General features: G+C 32.5%; 2 protein-coding genes across 2 annotated transcripts; one reads left to right on the plus strand and one right to left on the minus strand.

Moving 5' to 3' along the window:
- The first annotated feature begins 12,124 nt into the window (after positions 1-12,124).
- Positions 12,125-15,386, plus strand: LOC133196175 (neuronal acetylcholine receptor subunit alpha-2-like). The gene is made up of 6 exons (XM_061332104.1): positions 12,125-12,146; positions 12,290-12,429; positions 13,362-13,406; positions 13,622-13,737; positions 13,955-14,487; positions 14,730-15,386. Exons 1-6 carry the CDS (start codon positions 12,125-12,127, stop codon positions 15,131-15,133), a joined length of 1,260 nt encoding a protein of 419 aa, XP_061188088.1. The 3' UTR covers positions 15,134-15,386.
- A 1,001-nt stretch (positions 15,387-16,387) lies between these two features.
- LOC133196302 (uncharacterized) lies at positions 16,388-17,628 on the minus strand. Its single transcript, XM_061332210.1, has 2 exons — positions 17,380-17,628; positions 16,388-17,009 (listed from the first exon to the last, which is right to left on the minus strand). The coding sequence occupies exons 1-2, from the start codon at positions 17,600-17,602 to the stop codon at positions 16,579-16,581; spliced, it is 654 nt and encodes a 217-aa protein (XP_061188194.1). The 5' UTR covers positions 17,603-17,628; the 3' UTR covers positions 16,388-16,578.
- Positions 17,629-25,478: the final 7,850 nt, after the last annotated feature.

A 25,478-nucleotide genomic window follows, 5' to 3' on the forward strand; every position in this document is an offset into this window, starting at 1 on the left:
TAAAAAATGTGACTCTCGAAGTTTTTGACAAGCAAAAAAAATTATAACTGAAAATCCTAGGGGGGAGGGGGTCCGGAACCCCCTTCCCGACCTCCCCCGCCTGCCTTTTTTATTGAAACCTTTTGAATTCTGTCATATTCTTTCTATATTTTTCTAATATGTTTAATCAGATAATGTACCTAGCATTTACAACCTTGATTTTGCGAAGGAATATATTTTTCTACGATAGAGAAAATGTGTCTTTCTACGAGGAAAATGGAATTATGAAATCAAAACATTTGAATGATGTAATTTTTATGACAACCGCTGTACAAAGTAGGATTTTCCCCATAACCAGCCCCCTACCCCCCACCCCAGAATCTATATACTCGGGAATCTTACACTAGAGCTAATTTTCCCCTCTTTCTCTCTCAGAGTAGGTTTTCCCTTGTTTTATCAATGCTTAAATCATATCGACATTGCTAAAGTTTATATGAAAGTCAACTGATTTTTTAATAGAATTATGAGTGTTTTCGCTCAAAAATTTTTCAGAGGATCACTTCTAGGTAAATATATATGTTGACTTATATGGCCGATATTGGTTTCAGTCTTTAGAAAAAGCTTATCGATATCCGTTCCGGTCCCTGACTTTAGGCCACATGCGTGTAGTTTCTTGTTTCTCATGTATCGTTTTAGTTCTAGTCAACTGTCTTCATATGACCCTACATCGGTATTTACAGAAACATCCTTTATAAGAGGGTCCTTACTTGATGCCTGGGTAATGGCAACGGGACATAAAACCTTAACTGACCTTACCACATTCTTTTCTAATCTGTAAACCTTCCCCCTGCATTTTTGACATAACATGTCGCCAATGCACACAATTTTCCCGAGGAATGAACTGCATCTACTCTGCATGGCGCAGTATCTCTCCCATAATGGCACAACAGTACTATTATACCCAGAGATGTTCTTGAAAGACAAACACAGCAATTTTTGCTCGGCATGATTTTTTTTTCGTGACACCTGCAGTATCGAGTAACACAAAGTGAATGATTCGTGTCCTTAAACAAAGTGTGCTTACACTGAGGTATAGTTCCGGTTGATTGCGTTTAGTTAAAGAGAATTTATGATCTGCATTTCCATAAATGTCTTTTATATCAACAGCAAACTAAAATGAAAAAGCCTGTATGAAAAATTAAATTCGTGTTTATACAGGTGAAAAATTTGAAAAAATAAAAGTGTTCCAACAGGTGGATTCGAACCAGGACGCTAAAATTGTCCATGGTGAGAGACTACGATCTGTCTCTCTGAGCTATACTGACTATGTGAACATGCGTCTGACATAAATATAATCCAGTATGATAGAAATAGGTTTTCGCACTTTTTTTTACGAATTTCGACCCTAGGGCAGGGGTGCCCCTAAAAAATCTTGTTTTAAATAATTTTTCAGATCAAAATCTATCAAAATTTCATAATTTAAATTAGGAGTAGGCCTGCCCTGAAGGACTTCTATTCCAAAATTTACGCAAAAATTAGTGCTTTATCGGATAATATACTGTCTTGACCAACTTTGGAGGTTAATTTCAAAGTTGCAAATAAAAAAAAAATTAGGTTCAAAATGCAAATTTGAAAAATTAGACAAATATACGATAGAAAACAACAAAAGAACATTGATTTTTAAATGTGACTTTTTCAGGAAATTGTTCTCTCCTATATATAGGTCAAATCTTTTGTTATACCGAAAACATCCTTTAGTATGAAATTTTAGTAGTTAAAAAAAAATACAATACAAGAAGCACTGCTCTTGCAAGCCGTAGGATAGGTATGACCCCTCGACCACAGAGGTGTAATACACAGAGGTGTTTTAAACCCCAGAAACTTGGCGAGACACTTAATCAATATTTTGCACATGTATTTTTATGAAATATAACTGGAGAAAAAAATCCATTAAAAATAAAATTCCTCGTTTTTTTTCTTAAATTAAATGTTGACACAACTAGACTTTTTTTATTACAATTTTTGTGAAGTTCATTAAGATTGTCTACTGCGAGAGCACCTGTGAAAGAAATACAGAAAGTACATATGTAACCATATGTCGTCCCCTCCCCCTCATATATAAGTACTGGCATGATATTTTATAGCAGAAGGGGTAAATTGGCTCTTGAGGGAATCGCACTTTATAACTGTTACACAGAGTAGGGATTTCCCCGGAAAATTGAATGTGGTGTGGGATTTCTGATGAAGGGGAAATTATACTCAAGAGCCAGTTTTCCGAAAAAGACTTTAGAGGGGGAAAGACCGGTATAAAGTTCTTGTTTTAATTTTGGGCTTTTGTACTGATATGTTTTTGTGAATCGGTAGATAGGTTCTAGAATTATAGGAGGTCGCTAAACTGAAAAAAAAATTAAATGGCCTTATACTGAATTAAACTTTTCTTGTTTTTTTTTCCTTCAGCCCAAGTAGTTAAGCTCTCTTTATAAATGGGGGGGGGGGGGTGTACTGAAATGCAAAAAAGAAGGGATGGGGACGTTTCGCTATTAAAAACCCTACTAAATTGAAAAAAAAAAACTAGCCAGAAAAAATAAAATTCAGAAACCCTTTTACTTTTTCATGGAGGGGGGGGGGGCTCTCATTCTCATTTTAGCAAAGAGAGAGAGAGAACAATAACGTGATATGTTTAGATATTGCTGCAGCAAAATAAAAAGGGGGTATCGGCCTTTGAATGAAAATTTTCAGAATATTTAAAACAAAAGATTGTTCTAAAATAATTGGAGAAGGACCTTTTACCCTACTTGGTACTCCGGACCTGCAGAAAATTGGGAAAAAAAAGAGCACGGCGATACAATTTGACGCTCCCGACGTCATTCGTATATATATGTAGTGTGTAAAATGACGTTTTTCGTACCTGTGACAAAATGGCTACATCTATATTAATGCTTGCGTTTATTTCATGTAGATGATAACCGTAAAAATTATGTTATTATCTAATACAGTATGAAATGTTCTTTCAAGATACAGTAATGATTGGTATATATATGACATTAATTTATGTATATTTGATATGTAACTGAGACATATTAAGTAATAGTACAGCGACTCGTACGTGCATAACAAAATGGCTACACTTTACAAAGCCTTACTAATATTAACGTATCAGCAGTTATATAACATGTATCAACATAACTAATTTTAGAAACATATGTACTTAAAGATAATTCATCCAAATTTATCTTTGTTTGGCATTTATGTCTCGTACACATCGCCATGCGGGCTAATGTCAACTTTAGGAAACGATTTTTTCCTGTTGGACATATTATTTACGCACTGTAGATACAGCCCAAACTCGTGAAATTGAGAAAATGATGCTGAAAATTCAACAATATCACAAAGAATGCATACATATTATTGTATTTCCTAAATTTTATTTAATTTAGAGGATTGGAAGTGGATCTTTTTATATCTTGTAGTTGCGCGAACAATAATTTATGTAACGTTGGACACGGGAATTTCGCCATAATAACCAATAACGAATAAAGCCATATCATAGCTAAGATATTTTTATATTATTAAAAAGAGAATTTTTAGAATAATTTATTACCTTGGATAAAATAATTAATTTCATTTTTAATTTCTAGTAACTTTATCATCTTGAAAACGCCAGTTTCTTTACGACATCTACAGAGTCAGATTTTATAGTACCAACACCGTGCGCAACGTCTGGAATAAGTATTTCATATGGATCATGTAGACTGACAATTGCAGTAAAGACAGGCTGAAATCTCTTTTGGAGGATTGTTGGAAACACGTATTGATAAATGATAAATACTAGTACACTGTAGTTATTTCTAATAATTTTTATTTAATTATTCATTTGAGGGTTAGGGAACAATATTTTCTTTGATTGTCAGATTCTGTTGCAGTCTTATACTAATCCATGGATGCCATATTTTCTTTGCAGGCAAATGCATAAAATATCATGCTAATAGTAAAAAGCTATTATATTTATTTACATCAAAGCAGATGACACGTGTTCCTTGGAACATTCTAGTTTGTCAACGAATCGAAATACACCGGTTTATACATGTATTTTAGTTTCTTTACTGGAAAGGTTTGCAAAAAAGGACAAAACAGAACACAACCAAAAACATATGAAACAAAACAAACAAACAAAAAAACAAACAAAAAAACATAAAGTATATTAATGGGGTAGGGGGTAATGAAACTTCTGAAGGACTAGCCGATTACCATCATATGCATAAACTTAAAAGCTAACAAGGGAACCGTGATACCTTTGAGGGCACTATTTCATTTACTAAAGATCCCCCTACCACGCTCGATCCTCTTCTGAACAAGAGAAGTAAAAAGCAGCCGTCACAAGAAAAGGGTGCTAAAGTATGGAGGGTAATCGTGTTCAAATATCCAGACTTGTAAGTTTGCAAATCCGAACTTGCAATCGTATCAGGTTCATAGTCTAGGCATGTAAGAAGGTAATTCCGATTAATTTTAGCAAGTAGTTCCGAATATACAATTTCAGAATTTACTGTAATTTTCCCCGCTTGATATCATACTAGACTGAGTACATTTTGTCTTAGACTTGCGTGTGTTGTAAGTTATCCTATCACCCCCCCCCCCCTTACATGTTTTCTGCTATCTATATTGCCAAGCTCTAAAAAAAAACCCACAAAGACAATTCACAAGTCTACAAATGTAAACTCTAGACATGTGTCAAATTTTGATAATGAGAAAGTATGGAGGAGTATCAGTGCTCCTTTTTTAAAATGTTTTATTTTCTAGCTGTATTCTAACTTAATTTTTTTTCCAAATATCAATGATTTTATCTTTATGTCTTATTGTAATTCCCACTTCTTCTTAAAATATTCCAATTTTATTTTTTCCTCTAGATTTCATTTTAAACAATTTTTCTTACTGCCCTATTTTAATTCTATCTTAAAGTTTTAAAATTGTGTTTCATTTTGCAGATAAGATGATAAGGATTTTAAAGGAAGATCCTTATCACACCTTCACCCTCCCACTAAGTAGGACGAGTTTTAGGAGTTTATTTAAATACATGTAATTTTATTTATTTGATTATTTTTACTCGTAAACGTTTCTGGAAACCCCCCCCCCCCCTAAAAACGTTGTCACGAACCTGCATTTATTGGATGGATTAAAAAAATCTTATCATTGCAATTAAATTAGTTCTAAATAACTGCGGCACTGATCACAGTAGCCGAGTGTCTGTGGGCGATAGCTTCGTACGCCATGGGAACTCAGAGTTCGATTGTCCAATCTTTCTGGTGCCGTGCCAAACCTAGATATATTAAAATACACGTAGATAGTGACTATTCCTTCGACATTGAAAGTCAATGGTATTTCGGCTGGGACCTTAAAAACCGAGGCCCATCTAGATCCACGCATGCCGTGCATAAGCGGGAAATAATTCATATTATGAAATATGGTATAACGACCAGTATTCAAGCTCAAAAGTTCATTCAAACAATACAAATCAGGTGCAGAGCAAACAAGGACCTCTAAAACATCAGAGGTGGGATCAGGTGCCATGGAGGAGTGAGCATCCCTGAGCACTGGTCACACCCGCCGTGTGCTAATTGTCATTATCGGGAAATAACGGAAAAATCCATCGACACTTCGGTATGTAAATAATGACCTAACATGTCAGTCAGTACATGCATTTGACTTAATGATAGATTTTTTTTTTTTTGCTGACAAGGTCATTGTATCGACCGTAGAACTTACGAAATGATGACTTTAAACGAGACTGTTGATATTCTTTATCAACTTTTTCATACGTCTTGCGTAACGAATCAACTGAGAGATACACACCCCATATGCAGGTGAAAAGGGTATATTGCTGCATAAGTAAGGGAAGCTGACGATTGAAAAGTTATGCCCTGTTCACACGGAGAGTTTAATTCGAATTAAACGTAAGTTACTGCGAATTAAATTTGAACCGCGTTCACACGGAGAATTTAATGCGAATTAGTTTAATTCGAATTAATTTACTGCGCATTAAATTACTTCGCATTAGCTCCGTGTGAACGCTAAGCGAAGCTAATTCGAATTAAATTTTGACGCATGCGTAAAAGCAGAATTAAGTCACAGGCCACATGTCGGTGGTCAGATATAGGTACTTGTGCTATTTTAGAGTGGAAAACAAAGGAAAACTATGTTAATCACTAAAATGTGTACAGACACTATGACATTATGTCAAATCAGTTGTCAAATGTATCTGCTAGGCACAATGTGACGTGATTCACAAATGACGTCATAATAGCCTTACTGAATAGCCTTATTATAGAAATAAAAATTTAATTCGCATTAGTTTAATTCGCATTAGCTGTCGTGTGAACGCAATTTAATTCGCATTAGTTTAGTTCGCATTATTTTACTTCGCATTAATTTACTGCGAATTAAACTCTCCGTGTGAACAAGGCATTAAAGTCATTACGTTTATCACAAAGCTTTGTTTTTAGATTACCATTAACGTCTTTTTCTAGTGGAATATCCAAATATGAAACAGATGTGTCAGACTTTGTGGTATCTTTAATTTCAAGCTCACCTGGATATATCGTGTCGACATATGAATGGAAAGAACTATTGTTAATTGATAATATGTCGTCGATATATCTAAATGTCTTCTTCTCATGTATAAGATTCTTGAATAAATTCTTCTTCATATGAATACAAAAATAAGTCTGCTAAAAACGGGGCGCAATTGGTACCCATGGGATTTCCAACAGATTGTTGGAAGACCTGGTCTCCAAGAAAACACATAAATATAGTCAACCAGAAACTCAAGCGTCTTTTTAATGCCAACTTCAGAGTACTTGTGTGTACAATCAGAATGTTTTTAGCAAAGTAATTTTGCAAATGACCAATAACAAGGTAAAAAAAATTACGAGTTCCACTTTTATTGAAAAAGCAGCTGTCAATGATGTCAAAAAGCCTGGACTTTAATTTATCGTGGGGAATGGTTGTATATAGAGTTGAAAGGTCGTACTTTTTTGTTACTGATTTTGGTAAAATTTTGTGACTTTAAATTTTCCAAAAGTTCCTCTGATTAATCTGATTTACACCACTTCTTCAATATATTGTTGCACATTACTCCTGAAATTTCTCCTTCCCTGATGTTAATATCCTCCCCCATTCCCACTCTCCCATCTTTTTCCTCCCCCTTTTTCTCTCTCTCTAACCCAATCTTCCCCTCTCTCACACACTGTCTCCACCATTTTCTCTACTCTCTCTCTCTTCCCCACTCTCTCCACTTTCTCAGTCTCCCCCCTTCCCAATCTCTTCTCTCTCTCTTTATTTATTTCTTGTCCGTCTGACTCTGTTACTCTTTAACCAACTAAAATAAACTATATATATGCACAATACGTAGATGTTTCATAGTTTATTTCCATAAAAATAATGGGAAAAATACTTATTCTACAACAAAGATAAAATTCTTATCGTTTTTTTTAGAAGAAATTATAAAATGTTTATTCTTGATCTTCTTACTTTAAAATGGATTCAGCAGAATTGTTTATTTATGTAAAAAATGAAAGTAATTTAAAATTTTAAGGACGATAACTTCATACAACAGAAAATAGTTTACAATTAGATCATTGCGTGCATGGTTTGTTTGCGTACTTAATGAAGAAGAATTTTATATGCTTGAAGAACAACACTTATATGTTTACTAACATGCAAGGTAAATGATATGTCAACTTGAAATCCCAGTTGGAAATTATTTGTTGTACCGCTATCTGGTTATGAAAAGTAGATGTGCAGCTGATGCCCTAAATTATCCACATGCTGAGAGGAGGTCTATAAAATATTCTTTATTTGACCAAGTATGTACATGTAATAAGGGTTTGACATTCACTATCCATTTCCCTTGTATGCATTCAGTATACTTAAATTTTATATTTTTATAATTTTTGTCCTGTTCAGACATCGTGTCGTCGCGTTGAATGTTAGCCAAAATACATTTGCATCATGACTCCCTCGTTGTTCTTCGCATTACCCGATATGTCATATTTTCTCATTGCATATGAATGTTTGTTTGGTGCTTTATTCAAATGCGTACTGTTAATAAAACCTACACGTAACCTTTACTTGTTGCATGGTTCTACTCTACTAACCATAGATTTACACTTAACGTTTTTGAATGGATAGTGTTAAATGATTTACCGTTGGGTCATCAGTGTAATTTGAGTACATGTTAACATTATAACAGGCCTCAGCCATGCTTCTGGGAAAATTATAATCATTCAATTAAGCAGAAGAGCCATTCAATAAAAAAAAAGAACCATGTAACATTACATAGATAAAATATGTAAATCGTAACGAATTTAAAACAATATGCATTACAATGCACATATGTAAATAAAATCCCAGTGAAAGAAAAAAAAATCTTTTCCATTTTTATCCTAAAAACCCTTTTATATTTTAAACCTCGTATCAGACAGCAAGAAAATCAAAGATATATACGAGATCGAATTTTCTTATCGATCTTCCTTTTTTACGCAAATCTTTATTTGGGTAGGGTAAAATCAAAGAGGATTACAATTATGGAAGCTTTACATTTTTTATTTATATGTTTCTCTTTCTTGCACCAGCTAAGAAAATGGTCTTGATTTTTTAAATAATTATAATTGTGGAAACTTATTTTATTAAATGTGATAAAACAAATCAAAGAATGTACGTATACATGTATTCTTGCTCTAATAGTGATAGAACATCATTATAGCCTTGGTAGGTTTTCCTTTAATGGGGATAAAACATCTTGTATATATTATTAATGTAAAGTATACTATAACCTTTTAGTTTTGTCATTTAAACGTTAAAGCTTTTTAGAAATGAACACTTCATAAGGCTGCGTGATTTAACCCCTATGTATTTGCCTACCAAGAATTTTCCTACCAAAACCATGCAGGTTTTTTTTTTCTTTCAAAAAAAATGACACAGGGTCATTATTCTACATTGTCATTTTTCTACAATCCAAATGCTTTGTGGCTAGTTTGGTAGAAATCCTATATGACTCCTATGGCACGAAGGAGATTTCAGCAAATTAAGAAATGTGAAGGAGATGTATAAATCCCAAACATGTTTTTTTATGTTTACAAATCCTGGGTTTAAAATGTAGTTTATCTTATCCTAACCAAGGTTCAATTTGATGAATTATATGTGGGTAACTATACAAATATTTCTCGCAAGAATATATCTAAGCTGTCAACTAAATATTTTAAACTAATTCCTTAGCAATATCAAAACTTATTTACACGGGAAGCGTGCTTAAATTGCCAATCGAAACTTGTACTTGATGTTTAAAATGTCAATAGTAAAATATTCAGTATCATTTAGGATAAAACAGACGGAATATGAAAGAAATTAACTTTAATTTCATTGTAAAAGGCAAACGAATTGAAATAATTTATATTGAATCTAAATTCAAAGAACTGAATCCAATATGTTTTCTCGTCAACTTTTAACTCCCTGCACTCTTCTAGATTATTTTTTGTAAAGCTTTGAAAAAAGACTTTAATGATCCTGCGAATCCGTCGAATTTTACAAATAGAGACTTTAGAATAATTAAAATTATGTCTATTTTATAAGAATGGTATTTATGTATGTGAATTAGGACAGATGATGCAAATAAACTTTTATCAAAACTCTTGAAACTAGCAACTTAAGTCATGTTTACAGAAATAAAATATATAAGTTTAACCGCTAAGATTTTAATTTTTCATTCAAATTTCACAATAATAAGGTGGTTGCAGAAAGGTAGAATTTTAAACATCAAAAAAAGTTTAAAAAATTTCTTAATCTTTTAGAAATTTATTATAAGCATCATTTACAACAAAAATAGGTCCAAAAATATACCAATTCAGACATCCATTTTTTGTTTGTATCATCTGTCCTTAATCAATGAACATGTAAAGTGAGTAAAAAAACTCGTAAATGTATCTACAGAATCATTTATTTCTCAAATGGAACAGTGAAATTCTTGTTTACCAAAAAAGATAAATTATTGTACAAATATTTTAAAGATTGTATGTAGATTTAACCAAATAAAACATTTCTAATGAAAGTAGCGTCATTAAAACTCCCTATGAAATCTCAGAAAGTCTCTTCAAAATAGGAAGTTGGTTGTAAAATTCACTGTAATCATTTTTTTTTTTTCAAAAATACGAACACAGATGTAATTCTTAAAAGTAAATGTCAGAACAATGCATTTTTACTACCTTCTCAATGAGGCAGAATTCCAAGCAATGTGCATGCAAGCTAAATGGAAATCACGAATCCAAAAGATAAGGAAATAAATGTGAAGTTTTTCAAGGAAAGAAGACTATACTTTAGCAAAGAAAACTATATCTTGGTGAGAATCTTTTAAAAAGGTTGCTTTCTTATACACATGTGACCTTGAAGAACCAAGAGCTTCTAGCTTACAAATGACGTCAAAACTGGTATTGTTAATAATTAAATATTTGGACACCGGGAAAGTTAGTGATTTTTTGCTAAGTGCTTCCTTTTAACATTTGTAATTCAGTTTTTAATCTCTGTTAATAAATTTTCTCTGACCATTGAATGCTTTACAATGAAACGTAGTTTACTGGGCGATCATGATGTAACAACCTTGTTCACTTTCTCTAGAATTTGGATACAATAAGTTAACTTTTTCGGGTCATTGTGATCTATATCGGAACATTTATCAAATTTTCTAAATTCTTTGATAAAAGAAAATCATTCTTTTTGTGTATTGCTTCGATTATAAATGCATGTATTGCTTCGAGTTTAAATGCATGTCATACACTGCATTGAAAATATTGGATAAAAGTGCCTGATTCTCATTTTTTTATCCGCTCAGTTACATCGCTGTTCAAATTACACCATTCTTAGACTACTTGAGCGGATCAAAGGATCTGAGTTGTCACAATTATTATCATTATTTTTTTTTAATTGCAGTACATGTATATCATGTATTACAAAATCAAATTAGATCACTAATTATCTCTTTTTCTTGATGTGCTGTTTGCATTATTTCGATGCGAGTAATTCCCATTACATGTACTGGTAAAAGTCTAAGATATTAAATGGATTCCCTCTAAAATCTATTTTTGAAAAAACAAAGCAGTTTAGTCTGAACATTACAGATACTTATGTTTTCTCCTTCATAGCTGAGACTACAGGGATAGTTCATTTACTCCAATCAAAGTCAAGATTTTTTTTTTTTCTAAAATGAACCTACATGTACAGCTGTAGGTAATTTAAGTTTGAGTGGTCGAAGAGGAGACCAATACTTTAAAATTCAAAATTCTTTTGTCTAGAATTGTCTGAAATGACTTCAACATAGTCGCTATGAACTTTTAATCTGTTAAACAAATTTGACGAAACATTTGTATGTTGCACCCGGAGACGCGTAATTGCTATACATATATAGATGAGAAAATAACGAAATCGGCATTTAAATTCTTTAGTGTACCATAGCATTTCAGCGGAATTACAAAAAAATCTCATACAAATTTTAGTATCAGATTAAAGAGAATGAACATCTTTGTATTATGTTTAACTGCAGATCTAGGTAAGTTATGCATAATTTGATTTTCTGTAATGTTTTTATGATGACATGATATATATAATTACCATAGCTTTCTTTAAACCCAGTGGCATATTTAAAAAGCTTCCAAACCCTCATCACTGCAATTAATCATACATTTTTTTAAATTTTATTTATTATTTATTTATTTATTTATTTTACATATTTTTGATATGGGTTAGGGTGCATTGGTGTCTAAAGATTTTATTATGTCAGATGTGTTAGAAAAAATATTAATTCATTTACACACCGGTAAGGAATTTCCCTTAATTTTACAAAGAAGTGAATATGCTCCTGGGGTGGTTTACTCCTAATATATCAGTGGGTATGGAATTCTGTTTAAAAATTAATGTTGATAATATTTCCAAACATAATTATATAGAAAGCTCTCGAATTTATACCACTACTGGAGTTAATTAATTTTTTTTTCAGTGTTCTTTTAAACTATGAAAATATGCCTAGGTGAAGCTGATAGTTTATGAATTAATTTTTTTACCATTAAGCTATTACAGTACCGATATACATGTATGAATTCAATATATGATAAAGAATTGGGAGGGAGGTAAGTTGTCTTACCAGCATCCCTACCCTCCAAAATTTTTAAATACCACATCTCCCTTGGGGAAGCTCTGAAATAACAGAAATAACCTATTGTCAACATCAAATATGGATTTAAAAATACGTTTATCTTATTTTATTTTTCAGTTTCTATAGTGTTCGCGTACTCCCACTCACTGGAAACCAGTTTACGAAATGAGATATTCAATGGCTACAATAAGGACGCCAGACCGGTACAGAAAACCATTGTCATCTGTAATGTCAAAATCCTGTCACTCAAAGACATTGTAAGTAATATTCAAATTTTACAGGACATGTGTGACACAGAGTTTCAGAATTATTATAATAAAATTATTAAATTTTTGCGTTTTAAAGACCTTCCACAGCATAAAAATGCAATTTTTTGCAGTTTAAAAATTATAGACTCTTATAGTAAAGTATGCTTATAACGAAGAGCCAGGTACGGACGATTTATAAACCTAATTCGTTATATCCATGGCCTTAGAAACCGGGGGGGGGGGGGCACGGGGGGCCGTGCCCCCCAAATAATTTTGCCGATATATAGCTTACTATAGAAAACATAGCTACTATATGCTTGTGCCCCCTCAATAAAAACGTCTGATGACCTTTTTTTTTTTTTTTTGCTTGTCAAGGAATTTTGGTAGTTGATAGTGCCCCCCCCCCAACTGAAAATGTATAACTGTGCCCCCCCCCCCCCAACTGAAATTGCTTCCTACGGGCCTGAATATCTGTTACTGAAGTTTACAATGCGATTTAAAGCCACGAGGAACGAAAAACTACTTCACTGTAAGCGTCAATTCATTATAAGCATGTTCGTTATAAGCGTGATTTACTGGTTGAGTTCCTTCTCGTCTGTCTGTCTGTCCCATTTGGTTTTTCATACTTTTCTTCAAAACATTGAGCTGATATTTGGTATGTGAATGTATCTAAAATGAGTTACGTATCAAGTTAATATTTTGTTCCGCTTCGATGATTTTTATTGGAATTACCGCCTTTTTAGATAGACGTGCAGTTTGCTCCGCTTCAATGACTTTTAGTGGAATTAAGCCTTTTTTTTTAAAAATTTTTAAGGGGAACCACATTACACTTGCCGGTAGGGAACTGGTATTGCCCATGCAGTACTCTCAGAATTCTTGTTGTATTAGTAAAGCTCTGTCATCTCATCAAAATTGAAGTTTAGTTGTTTTTTTTATTCCAGAACACAAGAGATCAAACAATGACAACAGTGGCGTACTTTTCCTTTGTAAGTCTTGGTGTAATTTCAATACTTTTAATTTATTTAACGAAAATTCACTGATTTGCCTCACTAAATATATATTCTCAATCTGAAAAGCACAAAGAGCATTAGCAGGAATTATTTCTCTACTGAATAACGCCTATTCAAGATTTGTAGAGAAATGTAGTTTTTTTTTTTTTTTTTTTTTAAAGATTTCTATCCTGTATAATATTAATCTTTAGTCTTGGGACGATACCCGGCTGTCATGGGCTTCAAAACCAGCATACTCTTCAGACATAGAAAGAATATACAGCACGGAAACTGTGTTATTTACACCCTCCGTGGTGGTGGAAAATTCGTAAGTCAACAAATTTTATGTTTCTTTGAATGCGTAAAAAATATTACCATCAGAATTTTTAAAAATGACATTTTCACAGCTTTTTCATTTAATCTCAGATGACTGTGGAGAGGTAATAAACAATTTTTTTGGGGGGGGGGGGGGTAAATCTATCATATTACAAACCTTATGTTCATTTTCTTCTACATGTATAATAAAGATACAGTCTTATTTTCAGCATTAATGATCTGGGTGTTATTAGCGACAAAACCCTTCCAATGAGGATTGATAAGAGTGGGCAAGTCACGTGGTCCCCTGGGAACATCTACGAGACATCATGTGACATTGATACTACTCTTTATCCCTTTGACAAACAGACATGTTCCATTACCTTAACAACCAGGGGATACATTCGAACAGAAGTAGAGCTAAGGCTTGGTAAAATGCCTATAGTTCTGACAGCTTATCAGGAAAATGGTGAATGGGACTATATATCCAGTTCAAGTGACGTCAGCATCACAACACGTGATTTGTTGCAATACTCTACACTCACTTTTACTTTCACTTTCCAACGTCGGTCATCGTATCACTTGATATCAACCATTATCCCGATGTTTTTACTTGCATTTATGAGCTGCTATGTCTTCAAACTTCCAGTTGATGCTGGAGAGAAGCTTGGGTACTGCCTCACAGTTTTATTAGCATTTGCCGTCTACCTGACATTGGTTTCAGACAATATTCCTACAACATCAACAACAATATCTTACTTATGTAAGCATTACGACATTTTTTTCAAAGTTTAAAAAAGAAAAAGAAATGAAAATATTCTCAACAAAAACAACTTAGAACCAAAATATCATAAATATTTCTAAGCTACTCCTCGGCATTGAAAATACAAAACTTACCCGTTTTTATTTCGTATAAAATTGGTCTTCAGAATGACTTTAAAAAGTGTATACATGGACGGATATTACACAATTTATTGCTTTTAATCTATTGTTTTTTTTTTTCAGCTGTGTATTTGCTGTTGATGCTGGGAATGGGTGTGATTTCTGTTCTTCTGACTATACACGTGATAGATATTAACTTTACATCTGAGGAGGAGGAAATCCCCCGGTGTCTGCGTAGAATAACAAGAATTATTTCGAAAGTCGTTTGCTGGAAGAGCAACGGAGTCTGTTGCAAAGGACGTAACTCTTCTGTATCTGTCATCAACGTTAAAAGCAAAGACGTGCGTCTACATTCAAAGAAGGCGGACATCGATGCTAATTTGGATGATGATGTCAAAGAGGAAGACTTTTCCTGGCAGGATATAGCAAAGGTTTTGGACATATTTCTGTTCCGAGTTTACCTTTGTCTAGTCATAATGCTGTCTGTTATGTTCATAAGCGTTATTTCTTTTGGTACACTTTGGTAAAATTTCCCGTTGCTCATGTTTCATAGTCAGAGGTTGTCTCTTAGATGGACCTATTAACAATGCTTGAACTGTTCTAGAAATGAAACTTTATTTCTTTACAGTATTTACCCAGTTTTAAGTCCCCAGTAAGATTAACCGTGAGTGGAAGTGCATCCCAAAAGTGTCCGTCTTCAAATTTTGTGAAAATATCTATGGGATTTATATCATTTAATATTTATAAAATGTTCAAAGTTTTAATTTATCAAAACGTATGTGTACACATTATTCAAATTTTGAATCTTAATGATTCTTAACTAAACTTCGATTTTTTTTTTAAATATAGCTGTGTTATACGCTTTGTAACGCACAAAAACTCCACATCTGTTATGTCACAATATAAAAGCAATACCTGTTTAGTCCGATCTCTTAAAAATAATCAAAGGACTTTCTTTTAATTTTGGCAATTATGATACACAAGGTATTATTATTTATAAATATACTGTGTAAAATCTACTAGAGGTACTGTGAGCACAGAGCTCACAAAATGCTCACATATGAGTATAATTACGGCAAAGTGCATTTCTTGGCAGTATGTAAATAAATATTCTGTGAAAGTTCCATGATGGTAATCAGTCCCAAACGAAACTCAGTCAATGGGCAAAAATGCAAAATTAACACTCGATCAAATGATTCACTTTAATTGCCGGGATAATACGAACATTGCATATGAAGATTTGTGACGTTGTGGTTAAGTGGTTGATGAATTCTCTATGCTCATCGAGGTGCATTATGTTCCGTAACTCCGTACTTTGAAAACAGGTATGTGAAATGGAAAGAAATAACAGAGGTTCATCTCAACCGATTGTCAATGCGGTCTATTTTGTTTACACCGGGCAACTAGAAATCACAGCTTCAGCTGTATTGGATTTGGTAAAAATCTCCAGTGCAGCCTTTTGAGAGAGAGAACTGTAGTGCCATTCTATTAAAGGGGCCTGGATACATATTTCTAAAAATTTCAATATAATATAACTTATATGATGCTAGAGCATGAGCTCAATGGGCTTTCGTACATTTCACACAAAATCGTACGTGCTTAGAAACTTATATTAACTGGAAATTATTAAAACTACGAATTGTGGGACGCGTTTGATTGACACATCCTTGCACTTTTAAATACGGATCAAATTAATGATCAAAACTGACATATCCACTCCCGGGGGGACATAAAAATTACAATATAACCATCAAATAAAAAAAAAATACTAGAAGATCGAATGCCTTGTAATTGATATATTGATTGTTTGGACATTCGTCAAATTTGAGAAATGAATTCCTCTAATACTGCCTTATAACTACATGTACATAGCTTGCTAAATTTAAGTGTATTGTGACATATTTTTCAGGTTTACACAATGAAAAAAATATATATTTAAAGTTTAAATTTTCAACGAAAAACGATGGTTCTGTCACAAATAAATGATCCATTCAGCCTGCGAACTATGAGCATTTCGTAGTAACAGGTTATTGATCTGATAAACTTTTGGAAAAGTATAGTCCAATATTGTTTCACGGCCAAATATCTCACCGAGTCCTACTTCAATGCGACTTGACTGCCACTTGATCCAAAAATTTGTAAATTGTGCGCCGCTAAGATGAGATGCTATGGATGTCGAGTAGCAGGTGCCTCCGATAACAAATCCGTCTCGAAGACAGGATTTTGTATTAGCCCATCCTCCCAGTACAATCCAATATCCAGAATTAACCGTGGTATTCCCAGACGCGAGTCCAACGTAAGCGTCCCTGGTCGTCTTTACCTTTAATCGAATTGATGTTCTTCTTCCTACTAGAGTGCCTAAGTCAATCCATGGATCACCGCCGAAAGTAATTATATGAACAGCTAAAATATCAAATTAATGTAATGTGCCATTTTTAAATTCATGAAAGTCAAATGTGTTAACCATTTTCTTATTTTTCTTAATTTTTATTTCTTTTATTATTATTTTGTGCTATAAAAGTGCTTTATTGTAATTTGAATTTTATCATATCTGTAATGAGCTGCATTTTTCATTTTTGCACATCAATTATCATTTTGCTTCTAAATATTCTTACAAAGTACACATTGCACAGGATAATATTCACCAAAGTACAAAATAGATGTAATATAAGGATCTCTCTGAGGTCGGTTGTTTGTATCGAATTCTCATAATGTTGATACTCCGAGAGATTAAATATGAAGAATTAGACAAACTGTATAAATGACTGCTTACTTGTACAGAAATGTTTCCACCCTTTACTTGGCTTCCACTCTGATGTCAATAGACGATTTTTCACATGACAAGTACTGTAAATCAAACACGTCTGGTTTTCATGATGACAAGAAAAAGATTTTCCGTCCATTATCTTTGTCTGTATAGCGCATTCAGTGCATGCAACATCTGAACGATGGTAAAAAACATGTGATTGGGTGAATATATCATTCATGGCATCCATTGCGTTCCATGTCTCCTGTTCTATTGAAGAATTAACATTTACACTCCAAGAGAGAAAAAATAAAACTATTTGAAATCTCTGAAGTGCCATGAGATTCAGTATAACGACGTGGACTTTGATGGTAACACCTAGTCCTTAATAGAATTTAATCAATTTTTCAAGCATTATAGATTTGCTCTTTCATCATGTAATGATCTCTCATCATTTGCTAGACATAACATACATTTCTATGCATCAACTCGTGTATTTATAGGCCAGATTAGCTGCAGAACTGTAGCTTTCTGCTTGAGAAAATTCGGATAGATGAAGCAAGATCCAAGCGTCAGTTGTAAAAACCTTCGATTTACGTCGCGTTTTTTTTTTTTTTTTTTTTTTTTTTTTTTTTTGTCGCTCGCTTTGGGTATTATTTTTTCATATATTTTAAAATTTTTTATTTATTTTGTATTGTTATCATATATTTATTATATTATCTTTTTTGGGGGGGAAAATGGTGAATATATATATATATATATATATATATATATATATATATATATATATATATATATGATATATATATATATATATATATATATATATATATATATATATATATATATATATATATATATATATATATATATAGGCCTGAGGCACAAAATAATTCTTCCATACAGGTCAATACATCAAATGTGCAATTTAATTTCTTCGATATCATATGAATAATTGATGAAATTATATTTAGTCATTCAGGTATAATATTTAGACATCCATAATATGGCTTCCTAGAGTGGCGATTTTATGCATGTTCATAGTTCTCCATACAATTAGGCTTTCATGCTTATCAATAATGGCATATGTGGAAAGAGAGGTTTAGGATTTCCTACGCTTAGTGAAATCTGACGATTTGTGTGTTTTCTAGCCCCAAGCTACAACACCTGACATTACTTATTTTCATATAATAAAAAACATATACCCCCTGCTAATAATTATTAGTAGGGGGTATATATATATTTTTTATTATAAGCAAATAAGTAACGTTAGGTTCCTGTGCCCCAATCTGACAATGTATCGCAAGCCGATTTATTTTGAAAACCAGATATCAATTGGCATGGCCCTGCTGATCTTGGAAAGAAGAGTTGAAAAGATTTTTCCCTATATATTTCCATGTAAAACTTTCAATTTGATCTACTGCTGTGTCCACACCCTACCATCAGGGTGCCTTGATTTGAAGGAACTTGAATATTCACTATGTCACGAAGCTTTCATGTAAGTTCATCTAAAGTGCTTCTTGAAAAGAAGATTTAAAAGATGCTACATTGTACCACATTTCCAGTTATTCTTGATTATCTATACTTGAAAGAGGGCATCAGTCTTCATGTGAATAAACTTGAATCCCCTTCACCTACATGTAAGAATTTTATGTGGCAAATTGGCCCAATAGTTCTATAAGAAAAATCCAAAGTGTTATTTTTTTTCAAACAGACAGATGTACAAAATGTGATCAGAAAAGTTCACTTGATGACCTCTCAGCTCAGGTAAACTAAAACTAGCACTTAGAGTTGTTATGTGGTAATTCCAATGTTAGTCTTTAATTTGTTTTGCCAATATCGTGGATAAAACATCAGAGAATTTCATGCTGTTTATTCTGCTTGTCAGCCATTAAAAAAGGTAAAATGATAATATCTCTAGAAAATACGTACTTGTACTTTAAAACTACTAAAATCAGTTTGTTTGGCTTGGTAGGGTTGATTGATTAAATGGTGCAAAATAAACAAAACTCCGTTTTTTACGTTTCGGTCGTCCTCATAGAAATGTTTAAAATCAATCTTTAATGTTTGCCTCTCTGAAAGCATTTCAAATCATCTGTCCATAACAGTTTTATCTTTCCTTTCCCTAAACCCTTGATTTGGTGTTGTACTTTATATTGAGTTGGGTAATGAACAGATTCTAATTAACTTCGAAGTCGATGTGAAGACAGATGATCGAAGATAGTTCTAAACATCATAAATGAACGAAAAGTGGGGACAAAAGGTAACGATTACAGTGGGAATAAATAAGACACAGGGGCTGAAATGTTATTTAAGAAATAACTCAGTCGAATCCTGTAAAACGCTTATGAATGATTGGAAAAAAATCCTAGCTAATTAAAGATGAGTACTATGAATCTTATTTTAATTTAGAACTAAGTATGTTTATTCCCAAATTCCTTCTGAGAGAGAGAGAAAGAGAGAGAGATTAATAATTTAATCATTCTCTTGTTTCATCATTTTCATATTCAATGCTACTAATTAATAGTGTACTTGAATTTTGAAATTCCTGTTCATTTTTAACCCCCTAATATTTTGATTTTAATAAAAATACCCGTAAGGCATGAATGCTAAGCTCATGCCCGTAGCAAATTGGGGGGGGGGGGGCTTCCCCCTAAAATCTGACAAGCAAAAAAAAAAAAAAAAAATTAACTGACAAAAAAGGGGGGAGGGTCAACTTCCCACTGACTACCATTATCTACCACCTAGATACTCACTAGAACAAAGTCCACTGTCTTCAGCTGACTACCCCAAAATAACTGGTTAACTACAAGTAGAAAACTATCTGACAAGCAGAAAAAAATTAACTGTCCAAACTTTGGGATTTGCAAAAATTGGGGGGGGGGGAGGCAAACAACATCAAAGGGGAAATTTACTGTAGCAAAATACTATACAATGTACTTGGAAAAAAGGGGCGCCCCTAACCCCGCGTTCTACGAGCCTGAAGCTGTGCTACTAGTACCTCTACATCATTTGCTTCATAAAATCATGAAAAAAAAATGTGAAGATGGGGCCATAGAAAAACAACCTGTACATTGTGCTCTTGGTCATATAACTCTTAAACCGAACAGATACTTTACATGCTGTACTACATATGGGGTAAATACAGAATCAACAGTTTCAAATTCAAAAATAGCTTTTAACACTCTTAGAGTTAGCTACAAGAAAGATAGGTTATTCTGATGGTATTAGAATTTAAATGAAAAAAAAAACTGAGGTAAGGTCAAATTCAAAAGATACCAGCAATTTTTAGCTCACCTTAGCCGAAGGCTCAAGTGAGCTTTTCTGATCGGGCCTCTTGATACAATGTGTCTCTTATTTTAGGTTCATTTGACTTTTTTACTCATATTTTGTCTGTAATTTTGAGTCTTAAAAATTTTTTATTATTTTTTCCTAGGTTAAGATGACAATATGATTTTTTAAAATGAGATATGTATTTAATTGCTTATACAGTATAAGAATAGGTTTCAAACTTAAGATGATATAATAGAAATATGGTATATTACTCTAGCTTTGGTTCATAATTTCATATTCTGGGGAAGGAGAATAATTATAATACTTGTAAATATTTGTGAAAAATTAATGTGTATATTGACGTGATAATGCATTGAATTTAATTTTTATCCCCATGTGTAACTTGTGTGTGTTACATTGTGTGCGTGTGTGTGTTCATTGCAAGAGAATTTTGGCTATACTTGTGTTGATCAAATTGTCTTTATGTATGCGTAATAATATGTCTGGTGTGAAATACCCTGATTCTCCACAGAAAATTTCAATTGGTCTCCTCATGTGCTTATTTATTCTATAAATACCATTTCATTTTGTGAGGGGATGCTCCGCTTAGCGGTGCCCATGATGTACATTGTTTATTTTCATGTTGAATTGTATGCTTCCTTCCGCTTATATTGAATAAATCTGTCACCAAATGAGAAAAGTGTTTTTAATCGTATCATTGATTAGCATTAGGCCACAGTAATTTGATTGTTTGTTTTTTTGAATTTTCCATTCATTCATTTTAAGCCTACCTGATGCGCAGAACTAGAGGGGGACCCAGACAGCCCCCCCCCCCTCTATTTTTTCATAAAAATAAATACAAAAACAAAAAAGCTTAAATGTATTCAATTCACAAAGTAAAATTCTTGAAAATTTTTTGGATCTGAGCTGAAATATTTTATAGGGTGGCCATCATGAACTTTTAACACATTTACCTTTAATGGTGAAAATAAAAAAAAAATATTAACATTTCAGATATTTTTTGTATGTAAAATGTGTGAAAAGCTACAAAATTCAAAAGACTGCAATAATATATAGTCCTCAAAGGTTAAGTTGTGAGTTTTATTTTGACATCAAAATTTTGACGTCGTAGCTATAACAGTGGTTCTTCCATTCATCTGAACATACTTGCAGGATTAAATAGGAATTATGAGGTATGGATAACTAGTGTTGTCAAATCGGTTGAACATCATAAGCGATTAATCGGCAGATTTGGTTGATTCTAACAAATTGATCATCGCCCAATGATCAAATCGGTAACAATTGGCATTAAATGCTTCAAAATGGGGCACTAGATTTAGCGCCATATGCACCTATTAAAGATTAAGAGAGGTATACTGTATTACTATCACTTTAAGCGTTACATATTTTTCAAGATTAAAAAAAAAAGTTTGCAACATTTTTGGTTCATTATATTAACAAAACTATAAGTATAGTAGTAATGAAATAAATCAATTTTTATTGATTATGCAAATTTGATTCGACTATCATAAATCAACAACTTTCCCAACTGATCTTCGACTAAAAATCGATCATCGTGACAACACTATCAATAACATTTGCAAACAAGACAGGAATCGAAAAAAATGTAGATATAAGCAATTAAATCATTATTTTTTTAAAGATAACAGTATCATAACCGCAGCGATTTGTGCAGATTTCATGCTAACATGCATTGCTCAATTAGTATGCACTCACCATTGCGATTATGAGATTATTTTTTTCAAAAAATAACGCTTCAATGACTTAATTTACTCTCATTTAAATATGATTATATTTTGTTTCAAATCTTGTGCAATAGTAGCAGCTTTTCGAAATATTTTTGTGGCCATTAAAATGGCCGTTAATGATTCTTGTGCTTGCTAGCATGATCTTTACTGTGGTCTTCTGTTCTGATTGGATAACTCCAGCAAGAATTCTTCTAACCATCTTAGACACTGGATCACATTTGTCTGTAACCATAATTATTTCACTACACTCCAGCTACAATTAGAATCAATAGAAAAAATCTTGAATAAATAATATTCCAGTTTTGTAATACTGTCTCTTATATAAAGCCCGAATTCAATGAAGAATTCAAAATTGGAGTTGGTGTACATACATGTATATAATGTATGAATTAGGTCACCTCCAGCCTTCTCCGACATAATTTTAAACAAATTATATTGAAAAAAAATCATACTGAAAAATCATAAGCATCTTAATATTGGTTCTCTCTCTCTCTCCTCTCTCTCTCTTTCTTATTTTCTTTACATCTGTAAATGTAGTTCTTAAAACCACATTATACAATGTATCCTTGGGGGAAAAAATTCTTTATAAACCATAAGCTTGATGTAAATTTACATGTAAATGTTACCACCGTTAAATATAGGCTTTACATAATGTCCAGCAATTTAAAGCTTCAAATCAATTGAAGAAGCTTTAGATAAAATATTTCAAAAAAGATTTAATTAATATTGATTCTTTGTAAGACAAATCAAATTTGATAAAAAAAAAAAAATCCGAATTGCTTTAAATTTCATTGTTTTTACATGTAAATGCTCTCTTTTATACAATGAAACTGATTATTATTTGATCATGTGAAGAAGAAGTTTTATAGATAAAATTAAATTATGAATAAAGATTTATCAGCAATGAAAACTGTTTGTTCTGCGGATTTTTCTTACTATTTTTCTCCTGTAATCTAATGAAGATTAGATCTTCCATCTGCTCCCTGGTTACAGTATGAGATCCTCTTTGAGATCGAGTAATTGGAAGGCTGACTTTAGTTAGAGTTAGATTGCTTTCTATATAACTCTTCTCTCTTTAATAAATATATTTTTCTTCTTCCTCTCTCCCTTTCTTTCCAATAACTTTCTTCTCCCTCCAATAACTTTTCTCTTTCTCTCCATTAATTCCTCTCTCTCTCCTTTACTTCCTCTCTCCATCAAGTCGCTCTTTCTCTCCATTAATTCCTCTCTCTCTCCTTTACTTCCTCTCTCCATCAAGTCGCTCTTTCTCTCCATTAATTCCCCCCTCTCTCTCTCCTTTACTTCCTCTCTCCATCAAGTCGCTCTTTCTCTCCATTAATTCCTCTCTCTCTCTCCTTTACTTCCTCTCTCCGTCAAGTCGCTCTGTTCAGAATCTTTTTTCTTCTTTGATTCACTCTTTGTCTTCATTACCCATTTCTCTCTCTCTCTCTCCTCTCTCTCTCTCTTGTGATTTAAGGTCTAGTTGTCATAAAACCACACAAAACAGCACCTTTCTTTATGTCTGTCTACAGCATCACCATTGCTGAGTTCTATGTGAATGTAGTAGAACTTAATTAAATTGTTATAAAAAAATTAAAATGATATTTTTATCTTCTAAAACTGTTTGTGTGATAAACAATTACATGTAAAGTAAATGATACTACAATTAAATAATAAAAAAATTTCGGAAATCAAAACGAATGTTTAGAAAATATGGTTTAAGTATCTTGAAAGAAGAAGCTCGTGTAAATGAACGAAAATATAAAAATACCATGGATAAAAGTATGAAAAAACATAGAAATTTAGTAATGAAAAAAATTAGAAAACTGAGAAGTAAAGATCCAAAAAGTTATTGGAAAATAATAAATAAAAGGCCGAACAACAAAAAATGTGATATTGATATAGATGAATTTTACGAATACTTTAAAAATATTAACGAGGGTGATGTAAACAGTGAAGAATTTGTATCAAATGAGTATATAGGTACGTGTATTAATGAAGAATTAGACTCTGTGATAACTGAAGATGAGATAAAACAAGCAATAGCAAGTATTAAAAATGACAAAAGTGCTGGTAGTGATGAAATTTTTAACGAATACATAAAATCTTCCGCTAGTCTTATGTTACCTATATATGTTATGTTATTTAATATTGTTTTTAACTCAGCAGTTTTACCTGAAGCTTGGATTGTTGGTAATATTTTGCCTATTTATAAAAATAAGGGGGACGACAAAGCCCCTGAAAACTATAGACCTATTACTTTATTAAGCTGCATGGGTAAATTATTTACATCTATCTTAGCTAAGCGATTAAATAACTATGCTGAACAATATGAGATACTGAATGAAAATCAAGGGGGTTTCAGATCAAATTATTCTACAATAGATAATATCTTCACTTTACAATCGTTAATCGAATTATCCTTTTTACTGAAAAAGAAAATGTATTGTGCATTTATAGATTTTAAGGCTGCTTTTGACAATGTATGGAGAATAGGACTATGGCAAAAACTTATTCAAAATGATATTACTGGAAAATGTTTTAATGTGATAGTGAAAATGTACTCTGATAGTAAATCGAGAATAGCTGTAAATGATATGGTTACTGAATACTTTCCATGCAAAATAGGGGTAAGACAAGGGGAAAACCTATCGCCATTTTTATTTGCTTTATTCCTAAATGATGTAGAATCTTTTTTAATTACACATAATAATATTGGAGTCTCAACAATATCATATGAGATTGAACAAGAACTTGGTATTTTGTTAAAGATGTTGGTTATTTTGTATGCAGACGATACAGTTTTACTCGCCGAATCACCTGAAGATTTACAGAATCAATTACACAGTTTTTCATTGTATTGTGAAAAATGGAAACTTGAGGTTAATATTGAGAAAACAAAAATAATGATTTTTTCGAAGGGACGTACACCACAGAATGTTTTTTATTACAATAACAATGAAATTGAAATTGTCAAACATTTTAAATATCTTGGAGTTATATTCTCATCAACTGGTTCATTTATTAAGACAAAACAATATGCTACTGAAAGAGCGATTAAAGCTATGTATGGTGTTTTGAAAA

This window comes from Saccostrea echinata, unplaced genomic scaffold (genome assembly GCF_033153115.1).
Source record: "Saccostrea echinata isolate AGI-Se365-2 ecotype Australia unplaced genomic scaffold, CSIRO_AGI_Sech_v1 ptg000030l, whole genome shotgun sequence".
Taxonomy (NCBI): Eukaryota; Metazoa; Mollusca; class Bivalvia; order Ostreida; family Ostreidae; genus Saccostrea; species Saccostrea echinata.

Excerpts from the sequence above, each read along its gene's own strand:
- LOC133196175 (XM_061332104.1), top strand. The coding sequence starts at position 12,125 with ATGATAAAGAATTGGGAGGGAG. Across the intron at positions 13,407-13,621 it reads CAGTGGCGTACTTTTCCTTT|TCTTGGGACGATACCCGGCT; the intron begins GTAAGTCTTGGT and ends ATTAATCTTTAG. Across the intron at positions 14,488-14,729 it reads AACAACAATATCTTACTTAT|CTGTGTATTTGCTGTTGATG; the intron begins GTAAGCATTACG and ends TTTTTTTTTCAG.
- LOC133196302 (XM_061332210.1), bottom strand. The coding sequence starts at position 17,602 with ATGGATGCCATGAATGATATATTCACCCAATCACATGTTTTTTACCAT. Across the intron at positions 17,010-17,379 it reads GTGGAAACATTTCTGTACAA|CTGTTCATATAATTACTTTC; the intron begins GTAAGCAGTCAT and ends TTGATATTTTAG.